This window comes from Hippopotamus amphibius, chromosome 16, assembly GCF_030028045.1.
Source record: "Hippopotamus amphibius kiboko isolate mHipAmp2 chromosome 16, mHipAmp2.hap2, whole genome shotgun sequence".
NCBI lineage: Eukaryota > Metazoa > Chordata > Mammalia > Artiodactyla > Hippopotamidae > Hippopotamus > Hippopotamus amphibius.
The window spans coordinates 48510104-48529108 of NC_080201.1; the positions used below are offsets into that span (position 1 = coordinate 48510104).

The following is a 19005-nucleotide window of genomic DNA, read 5'->3' on the forward strand; positions in this document are numbered from 1 at the left end:
CCATGATTTCAATAGCACTATAATACAAAAAATCCCCATACTCCTCCCTCCAATCTTCAGTTTGTTTCCACTGATTTATTTACTCATAAAGAACACACTGTTCAAATGTAACCAGCTTTGAATAAATATGTGATATCTAGTAGTCTGTCTTTTGTTTTGTTCACGTTTGTTTCAGCTATTTGTGGCCCTTCACATTCCTATATAAAATTTTGAACCAGTTTGTGGAATTCGTAAAATATAAGTGCTAAAAACTTTGAGTGGAAATACTTTAAACTTAGAGATTTGTGAGAAAATGTATATATATTTACCATTTCAAGTCTTTTCAGACAATATTATTTTTCTTAAAATTTCAGGTGTGACCCGTGACCTTCAAAATGTTTTATAACTTTATATATATATGTATTTTGTAATTCATTATTGTGTTTATTCTCAGGTATTTCATATCAACATATTTTCTAATTAACTATTCTAGTATAAAGGGTTAAGAGATTTTCTTTTTTCTCCAGTCTTCTTTTTCTTGCTTTAAGACATTGGCTAGGAGCTCAAGTATCATACTGACATGCTAATAGCAAATATCTTATTTCAGGTTTTAATGAGAATGCTGGATAAATATCATTAGATGTCTGCTGAAGGTTTCTGATGATCAGCTTTCTCATTTTATGTCACCTTGGTAAGAATTCTGTTTCACAAACGTGACTTCTTCAAAAGGCTTTCCCACATTCACAGTTTTCTGCTCTAGATCCAATTATGTAATGTGCAAGGAGGTGCTAATTCCTTCTGAAGGCTTTTCCATATTCATGAGATTCACAGAGTTTCTATTTCTAATGGGTATGAATTCTCTGGTGTCTAACAAGGTGTGACTTTTGGCTGAAAGCCTTACCACACTCATTACAATGATAAGGCTTCTCACCTGTATGTTTTCTCATATGAAGTGTAAGAGAAGAGATTTGAGAAAAGGCTTTTCCACATTTACTACAGTCAAAGGGTTTCTCACCTGTATGACCTCGTATATGTATAGTAAGGGAGGAACTTTGGGAGAAGGCTTTCCCACATTTATTACATTCATAAGGTTTCTCACCTGTATGACCTCTCATGTGTACAATAAGGGAAGTTCTTTGAGAGAAAGCTTTTCCACATTCATTACATACATAGGGTTTCTCACCTGTATGACTTCTCATATGTAAATTAAGCAATGAGCACTGAGAGAAGGCTTTCCCACATTTATCACATTCATAAGGCTTTTCCCCTGTGTGACTTCTCAGATGAAGAGTAAGGGAAGCAATTTGAGAGAAGGCTTTACCACATTCATTACAATCATAAGGTTTCTCTCCAGTGTGAACTTTCTGATGTGTAATAAAGTTTTGCTTTTGGCTGAAGGCTTTACCACATTCATTACATTCATAGGGTTTCTCTCCAGAATGAATTTTTTCATGAGCAATGAGATTTGATTTCTGGCTAAAGGCTTTGCCACATTCCTTACATATATAGGGTTTTTCTCCAGTGTGAATTCTCTGGTGTCTAACAAGATTTGACATCTGAATGAAAGCTTTCCCACATTCGTTACATTCATAAGGTTTCTCTCTAGTATGAATTTTCTGGTGTGTAATGAAGTTCTTCTTGTGGCTGAAGGCTTTTCTACATTCCTTACATTCATAAGGTTTCTCACCAGTATGACTTCTCATATGTACGGTAAGGGCTGAGCTTTGAGAGAAAGATTTTCCACATTCGTTACATTCATAGGGTTTCTCACCTGTATGAATTCTCACATGTATAATAAGCATGGAAAACTGAGAGAAGGCTTTTCCACATTTATCACATTTATAAGGTTTCTCTCCTGTATGACTTCTCATATGAAGAGCAAGAGATGCTATTCGAGGGAAGGCTTTACCACATTCATTACATGCATAAGGTTTCTCCCCAGTATGAACTTTCTGGTGTGCAATGAGGCTTTGCTTCTGGCTGAATGCTTTTCCACACTCATTACATTCATAAGGTTTCTCTCCAGTATGAATTTTTTCATGATCAAGGAGATTTGATTTCTGGCTGAAGGATTTCCCACACTCCCTACATGTATAGGGTTTCTCTCCAGTATGGATTCTTTGATGTCTAATGAGATTTGACATTTTAATGAAAGCTTTCCCACATTCATTACATTCATAAGACTGCTCCTTACTGTGGATTTTATGATGTTTAATGAGTTTTTCCTTGTGGCTGAAGGCCTTTCTACATTTTCTACATTCATAGGGTTTCTCTCCAGTATGAATTCTCAGGTGTCTGATGAGGTCCAAAGTTTGATCAAAACCTTTTCCACAATGATTACACTTGAAGGGAGTTACTACAAGATGGGATAAGTTATTGCCAAATGATTTCATAGGTTCCTTATATTCACAATGTTCTTTTCTTAAAAGGATTCTCTCCTTATAATAGTTGAAATTATGATGTTCTAAACACTTTCCAAATAAGTCATATTCATAGAGATTGTGACTGGAAGGAAAAAAGTCTGAGTTTGGAGGAAATGCATTTGTAAATTTCTTATGACATTCATTGACTTTTTCTTCAGTCAGTGTTTTCGTGAATTTATCTTCAAGTTGTGTCAAAAGTCTGTCCTGGATTTTCTGATGCTCATCCATCCCCCATACTTCTCCTAAAATAAATTGCAAATAAATATCACTTGTAAATTTTTCCAGTATTGTATCAAAAAAAATTTTTTGATATACTAGTATGGATTGAGTTTTAGCTTATGCCCTAGTTTCCTATTAAGCAAATTCCAGGTACATATAGCTCCTATTTCCTAAGCTTTAGGAAATCCCAGGAAAGGAAATATGAGTAGAGGCAGATATTTATGAATACAAATAGGTTAGACTGCTTTTAAATGGGATCTGAAAGAAAAAAGATAAACTTGGATAAATAAGAGGGAGAATTCAGAATGTACAAATAAAGTAAGAAAAAACAGTGATAGAGAAAAAGACAAAAACAGAAGCTAAAATATCATAAAAGCATTTTACAGGGAAATTTTTAAATAAACTTTTATAAGCTGCTTGACATAAATAATTTTCTGGAAAATATAAATTACCAAAACTGTCTATATAAGACATAGAAAACAAATACCAATTCCCACAAAATGAAGAGAAACATATGAAAAGAAATCCCCTAAAACAAACAGAAAAGGCCCAGAGATACTTACATGGGAATTTAAACAAACATCTAAGCTACAGCTGTCATGCTGTAAAAAACATTACGAAAGAAAAAAGAGAATTCCCATTTTTTTGGTGTGTGAGACAAACATAATATTAACACCAATAACTGATCAAGATGACAACCAAAAAAGCAAATAACACATCAATTTCATTCTTGACTATCAATGCAAAAACTCTACATATCTAAATGAACCAGAAGAAAAAAAAGTGACCCAGAAGCACATTAAATATAAGAGATACATATGTTGTTTTTTTCCAGGAATATAAGTTTTTTTCAATATTAGAAAAATCTATTACTATAAGTAAATACATTAATAGGTCAAAAGTGAAAAATCAAGAAATTGTTTCCAAAGATATTAAAGAGATGATAAAATTCAACACCTACTTTCCATAAAAATAACTTTATAAAATGGGAAAAAACACTTATTTAACTTGAGAAAAAGCACAGTACAACTTAAACCCTGGCACTGTTCTTAATAGGAAAAATCCAAAAGCATTCATGTTAAAGTCAAGAATAAGAAAAAGATGAGTACTATCACAACTATTATTATAGTACAGGGTAGTGTATTAAATAAGAGAAAGAAATGGGGTATAAAAACTTGGAAAGGAAAGGTAAAATTGACGTAACTCGTTAATACAAAAACTATTTACTCGTAAAAACAAGTCACCTTAAAAATTATGAAAAGTAAAAAAATTCATTAAATTCACTATATATAGTATCTTAATATTCAGTTTCAGTAACCTTCATATATACAAACAACTATTTAGAAAATATAACAAAAGACTACGCTTATAATAACAACAAAAATTAAAAATGTGGGAATAATTTAGTAAGAAATGTTCAAAAATTATAAGAAAACTTTAAAATGCACACACAGATTTGAACAAATGAAACAGTATCATGGGTTGAATTGTGTGTCCCCCCCTTTATGTTATATGTTTAAGTCCTAACCCCCAGTACCTCAGAATGTGAAGTCATTTGAAAATGAGGTCATTACAGATATAGTTAGTTAAGATGAGGTCATACTGGAGTAGGGTAAGCCCCTAGTCTGACTGTTGTTCTTATAAAAAGAATGCCACATGAAGAGACAGAAACACAGGGAGAACACTATGTAAAGATAAAGACACAGATTGGAGTTATGCCGCCACAAGCCAAGGAATGTCTAGGGATACCAGAAGCTGAAAGACATAAGGAATCTTCTGTAGGTTTCAGAAGGAACATGGCCCTACTTACACCTTGATTTTGTATTTCTAGCCTCTACTTCATTACGGCAGCCCTAGGAAACGAAGACAAAAAGTATACCACGTTCTTGGAAAAGAACATTTGACAGCAAAGATGGTAATTATTCACGTTAACCTATCAACTTAAAGTGGTTTCAGTAAAAATGTTTGAAAATACAAGTAAGTAATAGCTCAAGGGAAAATGATACTGGAGGTTGCCAGCATAGAGGAAGATGTGGGTAAGAGAAATTACTTTTCAATATATATCCTATTGTACTTTAAAAAAATTTGTACTACAAGCATGTATTAAATATTTTTAAAAGTACATAAATAAAATTGTTCTGAATATAAAATGAGAACAACCAATAGGAAGGTAAAAATTGGATAAAAGAATCAGAATATAAAACTAGAAGAGCCTACCTAGCATGACTGAATAGGGAGTAAGTATTAAGCAAAGGGGAAAACAAAGAATGAGAAATTAAGCCTAAATATGGCATAATAAATGCATGAATTTATCTCTGATCCTACCCAAAACCACACTAAAATGAGATAAAGAAAAAGGTATAAACTAATAAAGACAAAAATCACTCTTCCACCCTAGAGAAGATGGGAGATTACCCTCTTGAGAAATATAAGTGGAAAGGCTCTAGAGTGAAGGACACCAGGCAGAGGAATTCAGAGATAAGGAACTGGCTCAAACATAAAATAAATGAAAGTCTATGTACCCAAGGGTGAGACTTTCCGTCCCCAGTGGCTGCTTAGCTCTAAGATAGGAAAAATGGATATTTTCCTCCCTCTCTGCCAGACTGAGAACAAAGTAAAGGAAAAATTCTTGTGAAGCTATAATGCAGGTAAAGTTAGAGACTTGGTTGCAGGTTTTAAATGTAGGAAAGAAGGCAGAATACTAAGCTTAAGCTTTTGAGTCACCTCGGTTCAGGGAAACAGAAAAGTTCAATTAAGCAAAAGGTGTTGAGGGAGAAGGTAAGATCAGTCTTTAAGGTATTATCCAAGCAGAAGTGAATAAGAGTTCCAAGGGCAAGATCAAAATATCAAATGTGACAGACAAGACTCCATGTTTTAAGATGGTGGAATGCAAAAGTATCTGATCTCTTTTTCTCTATACAAACAATAATGAAGTCATTGATTCTTCAGTGATCCTAGATGGTGGCTGTAACCCCAATTATAATAAATGCATTAGTGTTGAGAAATACAGTGAAGAGTGGAACAGGGGGAAAAGGATTCTAAGAAGACAGCTCTTCATGCTAATCTTGGGCAGAGCAAGCAGCTGACACTGTCAAAATGGATATCACACCTTGAAGGGCAGAATTAATTAACCCATGATTACAACATGGAAATTTGAGAGTGCACACTGATTACTGGAGACTTGACATCCTAAGGTATATGTCAAGGAAGCCAGGACTGAACAAGCAAACACTGAAATACTATCCTTTTAGTAAAAAGTCTGTTGGGGTGAGAGTGTAAGATTCAGAGTTATGAGAAGATGTGCAGCTGCACTTCTTTTTTGGATAAGAAGAAATAATGCCTAAACATACTTATATTCACACAACCATGTAGAATAAAAGGCTTTAGTATGAAGTACAGATGCATTCCTATACATCAAGAGTTGGCAAACTTTTTCTTAAAGGTCAGATAGTAAATATTTTAGGCTTAGTGGGTCACATACTCTTTGACACAACTATTCAACTTTGTCTCTGCAATGTGAAAGTATTAATAGTCAAGATTTAAATGATTTGGTACAGCTGTATTCCAATAAAACTTTATTTGATGATGCTGGCTGAGAATGTTGCACAATTAATGGAAGACATAAATGAGACAACACTATGAGTAATTTTATGCAAACAGATGAAACAAATTGTTAAATATAACAGATGGCCCTGAAACATCAATATATGGTAAAGTTCTCAAAATATTTAAAATTTTTAAATTTTAAAAATTATGGAAATTACTTTGCCCAACTCTGTGAAAATTAATTTGAAAACCAGGATTAAATGAATATTTTTCTGGAAAATTACAGCCTACTATCAAAAACTGTTGCCAAGAGAGACAAAAACACCTATATAGAACAGTTATAAAAGGAACAATGGGGAAAAGCTGTCAAAGAAACTTCCCTCAAAAATCTGCAAGGTCCAAATAGTTCAACAGGTAAGGTAAATAAAAATTTTATGGGAGTTTTATGCCAATGCTATGTATAAATGTTCTGGAACATGAAGGAAAGCGTCCAAATTTTATTCATGAAACCAGTGTAACACTGACTTCAAAGCTTGACAGAGTTAGGATATTTAAATTAATAGCAAAAATATGAGTCTAATTCATTATTAATATGTAAATAATATTCACCCATATACATAAAAGGAAAAAAATCATATGATAAATCTCCTATAAGAAAAGACTGTTATTTTAACCATATAGACATTAAGAGTAGTAAAAAGTACTTTAAAGAGCAATGACTGATTGGAAAAAAATGCTAGAAAAACAAGAGAAAGGGCTGATCACCGTAATATGTTAAGAATTCATATAAATTAAGAACTCAACAGGAAAAAAGGGGGCATAAAACAAACTGTTCATAAAAAAGAAATATAGATTTTAAACATGAAAAAATGCTTGCCTTCATTTATAATAAAGGAAATGCAAATTCAAACTATAGTAAGTTATTTTTCACTTATCAAACTGGCAAAGATTTAAGAAATGCTAATAGACTAAGTTGCAGAAATTGTTAGTAGAAGTATAAATTGTTATAATCTCCATGAAAGGCAAAAGAAGACATCACAATATCTTTCAAATTAAAAACATATGTATGGGACTTCCCAGGTGGCAGAATTCACCTGCCAAAGCAGGGAACATGGTTTCGATCCCTGGTCTGGGAAGATTCCACATGCTGCAAGAGCAACTAAGCCCTCTGTGCCACAACTACTGAAACCCATGTGCCTAGAGCCCATGCTCCACAACAAGAAAAGCCAGCACACTGAGAAGACCATGTACCGCAACAAAAAGTAGCCCCCGCTTGCCGCAACTAGAGAAAGCCCACGTGCAACAACAAAGACACAATGCAGCCAAAAATAAATTTTTAAAAACATAAAAAATACATTAATTAATATAAAATTTTAAAAAATAACATTTCAGAGGGATCAACAACTCAGAGATTAACTATTAAAGGGCCCTGGCCCCTCCTCACCTGTATGGTTCTCTCCCACTAACCTGGACAATGTCTCTTTAACACTTCTTCCTCCACCACCCATGGTTCTTCTTCTTGCTCCAACTTGAAAATCACATCAGGTTTGGTGAATGGACATCCTGTCAAAGGGAAGTGACATAAGATTTGGGCATAAACACTAGGAACAAAGAATTATTCAAGAATTGAGGCTGCCCCAGGGAAACCAGGCTTTCTGAAGGACAATAAAAGTATGGTTTCTAGAGATGCTGCCCCCTGAAACATAAACAAGAATGACATTTTGCTTTGAAAGTTGCAGCATGCACATGAGTGTGAGCAAAGGCACCTAAAGGCCAAACTCAGTCTAACATTTAAAGGTTCCACACATTTCAGAAACACTGAGGGGAAAAAAAGGTACTTTACTCCCACAATTTGAATTACATAGGAAACTACCCTTACCCACTGTGATTAAGTTGTTATAGTTTTCTAGCATCACATTCCGGTACAGGTTCCTCTGAGCAGGATCCAATTGCTGCCACTCTTCCTGAGTGAAGTCAATAGCCACATCTTTGAATGTCACTGTTTCCTGTAACAACATACTCCCACTCAATCCCGAATCATCCACCTTAGATGTAGTGGACAAAATATATTGAAACTTGTTCTGATAGTACACAAAGGTAAGAGATTATAAAATAAGTTTTACCTGTTTTTGTTATTGTCTAAAAGAAAAATATCATTTTAGCAACATCCTGTCAGTTTATGTTCATTCAGTGATTTAGCAAGCACATATCTTTAATAACTACTGTGGGTTAAAGGATCTTGGGTACTAATTTATACTGAGTAAAAACTGGGAGAATACAAAACTTTACTCAAGTTAATTGTTTTGGGAACTCACTAGATCCCTGTGATTCACTGGTACATGAAAAGAAAAGAAAATAGGATTTGGATGGAAGCAGAAATGGGGGGAGAATGGTGTGCAAACGTTGAAGTAAAGTGGGACATCCAACTAGAGATAGTCATTGATTTTGCAGTTGCACATATTGTTCATTAGAGCAAAGAAAATCTAAATTGAAAATGAGGATTTATTTTTTATAAGCCTGTAATAGGTGTCTGTAGCCATGAAAATTGGATATATTTTTGTTTAGAGTTCACATAAACTGAAAAAAAGAGTGCTTCAAATAGAATCCTACAAATACCAACAGATTAGAAAAAAAGATTCATTAATGAAGCTTTTTTAAATGGGCTGAACTTGAATTACAACCAGAACTATGAGAAAACAGTACCAAGAAAGATTTAAAGTGTCAAAAATGAGGGCCTGGTGGAAAATTTCTTCAAAGCAGTGTGATTTGAACATAGCAATCAAGTGCACTTTTCCTAGTTAAAAACCAAAATACCAAAAAAATATAAAGATAAGAAAACAATCTTCAACAACACTGGAACAAAGGGAGCTGTCAATATTCCCTACACTTTGAGGAATTTCTATGAGAGATGGGGTAAGACAAAAGGAAATCACCAGGAGCTAACTCACAAAAAATGTTTCTGATAATTTATTTCTAGGTCCTAAAAGGACCCTATGAACATGAACATCCACTAAGGTTCAGAGTACACTGTGGGAATAATAGAAACTCCTCTTTTGGAGCCCTTTTCTGCTGAAGATCAAGGGCTTGTAAGTAATCAGGCTTAAGAAACCAAAAGCAATCATGGCTAAATAAGACATCCTTCATTCGTGTCCCTACTGCAAAAACAATAATTTGGCATCCATCCATTTGGACAAAAGTGCCCTTGTGGGAACTGTGGGATCCAGCACGATATGCTAAGGGACTCAGAAGGAGTCTTGCCTACCCACACATTGAGTTTTACAAGCATAGAGACCTCAGTCCTGGCTGTAGACCCTGAGAGCCATGTGAACGGACTCTAGCCTCTCTTGGCCATGGTCCAGGAGCCCCCAGAAAATGACTGTCTTAGACAAGCACTCAATAGAAGACAGCTTTTGTGAAAGTACAGGTCTCCAGCAAAGAAGTTCCAATACATCAATGGAGCAAAAAATATAAGTTTAGACTCATCAGAGAGGGTAAGGGGAACAGTTTGACTTTACCTACTTCACTCCTCCACCAAGGCAACACAGCTTAGGGCCAAGAGGAATCTTGGCCTGTGATTTTATTCACGAAGGAAAATAAGAATGCGTGAGTACCCTGCTTTCCCAGCTATGTGGGATGGTACCAAAGAAGCTCATTTTTCTCTCATCGTATCTAGAGTACTGAATTGTGAGCTGCATGACTGAAAAGCCTGGGAGAGCAGCAGATGACATTCTCAGAGGACATTACAGAGAAGTGGATCTTACTAACTGTGCTAAGGACACCATAAGGAAGAAAAAGAGAGAGGAGTCAAATAAATAAAAAATGAAAGAGGAGACATTATGACTGATATCACAGATACAATGACCATGAGAGACTGCTATGAACAACTATATGGTAACAAAGTAGATAACCAAGAAGAAATGAATACATTCCTAGAAACATAAAACCTACCAAGACTGAATCATGAAGAAACAGAAAATCAGAACAGACCAGTAATGAGTAAGGAGTTGAATCGGTAATCAAAATCTTCCAATAAAGAAAACCCACGTCTCCCTCCAAAAAAAAACAAAGAGAAGGAAAAAAAAGAGAAACCAAGGACTAGATGGCTTCCCTGGTGAATTCTACCAATCGTTTGAAGATGAATAGGTGCCAATCTTTCTCAAACTTTCATTACCCTGATACCAAAGGCAGAAAAGGACACTACAAAAAAGAAAAAAAGAAAATAAAACTACAGGCCAATATCTCTAATGAATATAGATGCAGAAATTTTCAACAAAATATAGGCAAACTAAATTCAACAACATGTTAAAAGGATCATACACCACGATCAAGTAGGATTTATTCCTGTGATGCAAGGATAGTTCAACATCCTTTTGTGATAAAAACTCTTAACAAGCTGAGTATAGAAGGAACGTACCTCAACATAAACAAGGCCTTATATAAGTGAACAACTAACATCATACCCAATGGTAAAAGGTTGAAAGCTTTTCCTTTAATAAGAACAAGACAAAGCTATCCACTCTCACCAGTCCTATTCAGTATAGCATGGGTAATCCTAACCAAAGCAATCAGGCAAAGAAAAAAAATACATCCAAATAGGAAAGAAAGAAGAAAACTGTCTCTTTTTTTTGCAGATGATATGATCTTATATATAGCAAATCCTAAAATCACCACCAAAAAACTGTAAGAACTAATCAACGAATTCAGTAAAGCTGCAGGATACAAAATCAAGACAGAAATCAGCTGTATTTGTATACACTAACAACAAAATATCTGAAAAAGAAATAAAACAATCCCATTCACAGTAGCATCAAAAACAACAAAAATACTTAGCAATAAATTTAACCAAGGAGGTAAAAGATCTAGACACTGGCAACTATAAGATGTTGATGAAGAAAACTGAGGAGGACACAAATAAATGGAAAGATAGCCCATGTTCATGGATCACAAGAATTAATATTGTTAAAATGTCCATACTACCCAAAGACATCTATAGACTCAATACAATCGCTATCAAAATTCCCAAAGACTTTTTTTCACAGAAACAGGAAAAAGCAATCTTATTGCGTAAAAACCCAAACGAACTTTTTGGCCAACCCAATACAATTTGTATGGAGCCACAAAAGACCCCAAATGGCCAAAGCAATCTTGTGAAAGAACAAAGCTGGAAGCAACACAGTTCCTGATTTCAAACTATATGACAAAGCCATAGTAATCAAAACAGTATGGTATCTGCATAAAAATAGACACATGGACCCATGTATAAGAAATGAGAGTCCAGAAATAACCCCCTTGTATCGGTCAATTAATATTTGACAAGAGAGTCAAGAATATTCAATATGGGGAAAAGGATAGTCTCTTTAATAAATGCTGTTGGGAAAACTGGATAATCACATGCAGAAGAATAAAATTGGACACATCTTACACCACTAAAATTAAGTCAAAATGGTTAAAGATTTAACTTAGACCTGAAACAGTAAAACTCCTAGAAGAAATCATAAGGATAAAGCTCTTGACATTGGTCTTGGCAATGATTTTTAAAATATAATACCAAAAGCATGAGCAATAAAAGCAAAAATCAATAGGTGAGGCTACATCGAACTAAAAAGCTTCTGCACAGCAAAAGGAACAATCAACAAAATTAAAAGGGTGACCTCATGGAATGGAAGAAGATATCTGTTAGTCACATATTCGATAAGGGGTTAATATCCAAAGTAAAGAACTCATACACCTCAATAGCAAAAAAAAAAAAAAACCCAACTTGAGTAAAATTGGGCAGAGGAACTGAATAGATATTTTTCCAAAGAAGACATACAAATGGCCAACAGGTACATGAAAAAAACGCTTGACATTACTAATCACCAGGGAAATTCAAATTAACACCACAATGAGGTATCAACTCACCTGTTACAATGGCTATCATCAAAAAGACAAGATAAAAAGTGTTGACAAGGACGTGGAGAAAACGGAACCCTTATTCACTCTTGGTGGGAATGTAAATTGGTACAGCCACTATGGAAAATAGCACAGGGACTTCCCTGGTGATCCAATGGTTAAGAATCCACCTTCCAATGCAGGCTATGTGGGTTCGATCCCTGGTGAGAGAACGAAGATCCCATATGCTGCAGGGCAACTAAGCCTGCATGCCGCAACTACTGAGCCTGAGCACTCTGAAGCCTGTGCACCATAACTAGAGAGCCCACATGCTGCAACTACTGAGCCTGTGTGCTCTGGAGCCCATGCACCACAACTAGAGAGAAGCCCACATGCAGCAATGAATAGCCTGCACGCTGCAACAAAAGATCCTGCATGCTGCAACTAAGACCCTATGCAGAAAAACAAATACATATTTTAAAAATAAATTTTAAAAAAATATTAAAAGAAAAAGAAAGCACAGTACAGAAGTCCCTTAAAAATGTAAAAACAGAACTACTATATAATCCAATAATCCCATTTCCAGGTATATGTCCAAAGGAAATGAAAACAGGAGTTTGAAGAGATATATGCACTCTCATGTTCACTGCAACATTATTCACAGTAACCAAAATATGGAAACAACCTAAGTGTCTGTTTACAGATGAATGTATATAGAAGATGGGATATATATGTATACAACAGAATATTATTCTGCCACGAGAAAGATGGAATCCTGCAATATGCGACCCCATGCACAGACTTCTAGGGCATTATGCTAAGTGAAATAAGTCAGACAAAGAAAGACAAATACTCTACAATATCCCTTATATGCAGAATCTTGAAAAGTCAAAATCATAGAAATAGAGAATAGAATGGTGGCTGCCAGGGGGTGAGAGGTGGGGGTGATGCAAAGATGCTGGTCAACAGGTATAAACTACCATTTATAAGATGAATAATTTCTGGGGATCTAATGTACAGCACGGTGACTATGGTTAACAATACTGTATTATACACTTGAAACTTGCTGGAGAGTAGATCTTAAATGTTCTCACCCTAAAATGAAATAATTATGTGAGGTGATAGAGGTTTTAAGCAACTACTGTGATAATCATTTTGCAATATGTGTGTATCAATTCAACACATTATACACCTTAAATACAATGTTATATGTCAATTACATCTCAATAAAGCTAGAACAGAAAATTTTTAAAGAAATGGAAGAGAAAAAAAAAGAAATCAAAGGCAAAGTGTCAGGGTAAAAAAACACTGAAATGCACAGGATAGTTGAAACTTCCCCTTAACTGGGATAAAGACCAAAATAAGCTCAAAGTACATGGTAAGGAATTAGGGCTGAAGAGAAAACATAATGCAGAAAGCTGGTCCTAGTATAATGGGTTTCATTAATCACATGAAAGGACAGGAGCACATAAGATGAATTCTTGCTGATAGTACCTCAGCCTCAGATTTCTCCTCAGGAAGTTGTATTTTCCTCATTAAGTTGGATCCATAAACTAGTAAATAAATGACAAAACCAACACCACAGATTTTGCAAGAAAATTGTAATTGCACCCTGCTTAAGAATGAGAGAATCCAAAAAGAAATCATTAAACTTGACGAAAATACCTTTTTAAAAAATTTAGTAAGTATGAAACCATAATCCAATATGAGAAATCTAGAACTTATATATATAAATCTCCATAATTGAAAGTTGATATTTTAAATATAAGTAATAGATTAGGCAAATAAGTTTAATGAAGAAAAATAAATTTTAACACAGACATACAAAATTAGGAATATTGAAACAAACTGAACTTCAATGAAATGAATAATTCAAAAGAAATATGAAACCAACACTGATCTCCAAATTTAAAAAAAAAGAAAAAAGAAATCCAGAACAGCTGATACTGTAGCACAAACTTTTCCTCTTCTATTCCAAAATTTATTCTCCCCACTTCCCAAATTTTTGGCTAGGCACATGGCCTCCTGGAATGTATTATCATTCTTCACCTCCTTTGAAGCTAGGTATTTTTATATAAGGTTCTGGACAATGAGATGAAAGGAGTATTATGTGCAACTACTGGTAAGTGAGCTTAAAAGGATGAAGCATACATTTTCTCCCCAGTTTCCTCCTTCCTATGGACTGTTAAGTAAATATGATGACTAGGGCAAACATAGTCATTTGGGATTATGAGGTAGAAGCCAAGTATTGGAGGATAATGAGGTAGAAAAATTAAATAGAGGAATCCTGGTTCCCTATGCCTTAGAGATAACAGGACCAATCCTGTTTTGTTGGTACCTGAATTCCTACAGAGACAAATAAAATTCTGTCCTGTTTAAACAACTGTTATGTAAGATTTCTGTCACAGACAGTCAATAATATTACATAAATCTATTAAGACAGATAAATGCTCATGCTAGAAAGAAAACATTTCAAAGTGCTACCTTTGTGGCAGCCATGGAAACATGCTCCCAGATCCCCTTCAAGAGAACCAGCTGTGAGACACATAATTGGTGAACAACCTCCAGCTGCTCTATTTTAGTTCTACTACTGCATTCATGCTGAGATCATGCTATTTTCAAGCCACCACTGGCTATTTTTCCAGTCAAAGGCTAAGCACAGTGAGAGTATTAGGACCATTCTACCTGACAAGGGTCTCCTCTAACTGGAGTATTTTGGTCAGCAACTCCCCACTGGCCTGGATGAGACTTTCTCACAGCAGCACAATGGTCTGAGATGGCAGAAGAAAGAATCAGCAAGCTTAAAGGTCAAGAGACGAATAGAAACGATACAATCTGAAGAAGAGGGGGAAAAAAAAGAATGAAGAAAAATGAACACAGACTAGGAGAAATGTGAGACAGAAATAAGTACATTCACATACACAAAATGTGAGTACCAGAAGGAAAGACAGAAGAATACTCAAATACTGGCTGAAAACTTCCTATATTTGATTTTAAAAGAACACTAATATACATATCCAAGACACTGAATGAACCCTAAAGCAGGATAAACACAAAGAGATACAAACATACACGTCATAATCAAAATGCTGAAAGTAACAATAAAGAGAAAATCTTAAAAGCTGCGAAGAAGAAAACAATCTTTTATCTACAAGGCAGCCACAATAAAATTAACAGCTGACTTCTCATTAGAAACAATGAAGGTCAAGGCAATGGGGCAACAAAGTGCTGAAAGAAAAAACACTATCACCTAATAATCCTACTATAAGTAGCAAAGTTACTTTCAAAAATGATGATTATACTAAGCGAAAGAAGCCAGACACAAAAGTCACATATTTTATCATTCTATTTATATAAAATATCTTGAAAAGGTAAATCCAGAGACTGAAGGCAGATTGGTGGTTGCCAGGGGCTGCGGGAGAAGGGAATGGGGTAATAAATGCTTAATAGGTGTGAGGTTTTATTTTGGGATCATGAAAATGTTTTGGAATTAGAGGGGTGACTGCACAACACTGTGAAGGTACTAAATATCACTGAATTGTTCACTTTAAAATGATTAATTTTATGTAAATTTCACCTAAAAAAAGATTAAATATATTCCCAGATAAACAGAAACAAAGAATTCACTGCTAACAGACTGGCCTAACAAAAAACAATAAAGTAAGTTCCTGAGGCTGTAAGGAAGTGACACCAATCATTACTTCAAATCCTCATGAGCAAATGAAGAGCTCAAGTAAAGCCCTAAGCAAAATACAGTACACACAGCAGGCCTGTCAATTTAATTTTATTGTCCTAGGCATTCTGTTCTCTGTTTCTGGAGATGTGAACATTTTATTTGCAGGTGAAGCTTAATATGGCAACAAAGAACAAAATGATGTGATATTCTTCCCCTAGAGGTTAATTGTTTTGCTTTCAGATGGATGTGCTTTGTCATCAATAATATCTTCAGACTTTCCATGGCCTTATTTATACTACCTTGGGCCTCTCACTGGCACTCACAGATTCCAAAAGTGTAACCACTATACTAATTTTGAAATGCTTTTTAATGTACATTTCCTTAGAAAGTTTCCTTGTTCTTCATAACCTTTCTCCATTTTAGTTTTACTGAAAAAAGAGGGGAAGATGACATCAGAAACCCTTTCCTCCCCCTTGGAGGCCTGGGATAGAGAAGAAAGGCCATGGAGGTAGGGACATAGGCGGTTAAATGTGTGTTCAGAACTTCCCACACTCCAGGGCATTAAGGTGGAGGAAGAAGGGTAGTGAATTAAGAGGGCAAAGTATCATGGTCAAATTGTGAGTACTTTAGTAGCCTTTGGGTCCCTTTTAGCATATCCTGAGTAGGGAATGATAGGACCCCTGAAGAAGGCAAGATGACCCCACAGACTATTGGATATGAAAGCCAGGAACTCTTTGGAGGTTATGACAGAGACTCAGAGAGGTCTATGGAGGAAACAAGATTCAAGGGAGGAAAATTGAAAGAAGAGGGCCCCTGGACCATGACTGAGCTGAAAAACATACCACAAATTCATCAGCTACAGAATGCCCAGAAAAAGAAGCCAGATAAACTAGATTCAGTGGATACCAGTCAGCGCACATCCATAGAGAATCACACAGGACCCTCTTTCTCCCAAAGCTATGAAGATTTCCTTCTGTATCTCAGATACCGTCTTAAGAGAGGACAGGGGTTTAGAGGGGAGTCTGAATAACTGAATAATTATTCAAAGAAACAATTTACTGATAGGACTAAGTTTTGAACCTGGACTACATTGAAACTAGCTTTTCTTTTCAGGCTACTGATCAGAACTCATAAAAGTGATATCAGAACATATTTTTAAAATAAACTATATTTTTAACATACATATCAGTGTAGTATGAGTAATTCTGTGACACTTATACATATGAAGTCAAAGAAACACAGACTGTATGTATGATGTGAGGAGGTAAATGACTTTCAGACAAGGTTCTCTAAAGAATTTACAATCACAAAATTTACTTTAATAGAACAGTACTGGCCATGGACAAAATTCATCTTAATAGTTTAAGACCTCTTGTCCAAAACAACATTCACTGAGGATGTGTGATAGGCACAGAACTCTTGCTAAATAAAACAGTCTTGCAAGGAACTTATATCTTGGCTTCACCTTACTTTCTAACACCAGACTCAAGAAAATCAGCTTTCAAGAAAGTTCTGGTATCTGTCATGTACACCTTAGTATAAATTAAATTAATACATTAAGTATCCAGGAAAAAATATTCAATGGTCCCCCCAACCAGGGTTACAGGGTTAAACATTTAAAAAATGATGATTTTAAAGGAGGAGGGTCAAGATAGTGGAGTAGGACATGGAGCTCACCTCCCACCATAAACACATCAAAAATATATCTATACATGGAACAATTCTCACAGAAAACTAACATGAAGCTGACAGAAGGATTCCTATACCTAACCAAAGCTGCAAGAAAGATCTCCACAAAACCAGGTAGGACGTGGGGAAAAAGGCATTAGGTTAGGACCTGCACCCCTGGGAGGGATCTATAAGGAAGAGAAGGTCCATACAGGCAGACCCTCGCCCTGGGGAGTGATCAGGTTGGCTCACAATCTGGGCAACCCAGTTCTGGGGTCTTGCATGGAGGAGACACGCCCTTTTGCCTAAAGGGACCCACTGAGATCAAAAAAAGGGCTAGAAAAGCCTAGATCCTACTCATGAGGTATGTGCATAGGTGGGCTTGCTAACAATCAGGGTGAAGAAAGCCTTGCGCTGGCAGCTGCCACCTGACTGCACTTCCTTTTTTGTCTATTTTTTTAATTTTAATTTTTTAGATTTTTTGACATACAATAAACTATATATATATTTAAGTGTACAATTTGATATTTTTTTCTTATTAGTCATCTATTTCATACATATTAATGTACATATGTCAATCCCAATCTCCCAATTCATCCCATCCCCTTGCTTTCCTCCCTTGGTGTCCGTATGTTTGTTCTCTATATCTGTCTCTATTTCTGTCTTGCAAACCAGTTCATCTGTACCATTTTTCTAGATTCCACATATATGTGTTAATATACAATATTTGTTTTTCTCTTTCTGGCTTACTTCACTCTATATGACAGTCCTTAGGTCCATCCACATCTCTACAAATGACCCAGTTTCGTTCCTTTTTATGGCTGAGTAATATTCCGTTGTATGTATGTAACACATCTTTAAATATTCATCTGTCGATGGACATTTAGGTTCCTTCCCATTACCTGGCTATTGTAAATAGCGCTGCAATGAACACTGGGGTGCATGTGTCTTTTTTTTTTTTTTTAATAAATCTATTTATTTTATTGGCTGTATTGGGTCTTTTATTTTGCTGTGCACAGGCTTTCTTTAGTTGTAATAAGTGGGGGCTACTCTTCGTTGTGGTGCGCAGGCTCCTTGTTGCCACGGCTTCTCTTGTTGCAGAGCACGGGCTCTAGGCGCATGGGCTTCAGTAGTTGCAGCACATGGGCTCAATAGTTGTGACACACGGGCTCTAAAGCGCAGGCTCAATAGCTGTGGCGCACAGGCTTAGTTGCTCCACGGCATGTGGGATCTTCCTGGAGCAGGGATCGAACCCGTGTCCCCTACATTGGCAGGCAGATTCTTCACCACTGCACCACCTACGAAGCCCTGCATGTGTCTTTTTGAATTATGGTTTTCTCTGGGTATACGCCCACTCGCTGCACTTCCTAACCCTAAATGTTAAAATACCCCAGCCCTGCTCCCTCCACACCACAGCCTGGTGTTAGATCTGGAGAAAGATTTGGTTTAGCAACACAGAGATAGACAGGGGCGCCAGGGATGTAATCTGGATGGAACCATGGAGACCATTGTGCACACGGGGAGGGTGGGTCTAGCTGGGCAGACACTGTCAACACATCGTGTGGTGCCATAAGAATGCATAGTGGCTAAGCACTGAATCTTGGGCAGATAGGTCCTGGGAGA

At 35.9% G+C, this 19005-nt stretch overlaps 1 protein-coding gene across 1 annotated transcript in view; it reads right to left on the bottom strand.

The window, feature by feature from the left end:
- Positions 1 to 120: 120 nt before the first annotated feature.
- LOC130838795 (zinc finger protein 569) overlaps positions 121 to 19005 on the bottom strand; it is a 38526-nt gene continuing 19641 nt past the window's right edge. The window contains exons 4-6 of the mRNA XM_057712350.1: positions 8047 to 8173; positions 7635 to 7730; positions 121 to 2644 (exon numbers count right to left, since the gene is read on the bottom strand). Coding sequence (XP_057568333.1) covers positions 822 to 2644; positions 7635 to 7730; positions 8047 to 8173 — 2046 coding nt within the window. The 3' untranslated portion in view covers positions 121 to 821. The remainder of the gene's footprint in view (positions 2645 to 7634; positions 7731 to 8046; positions 8174 to 19005) is intronic.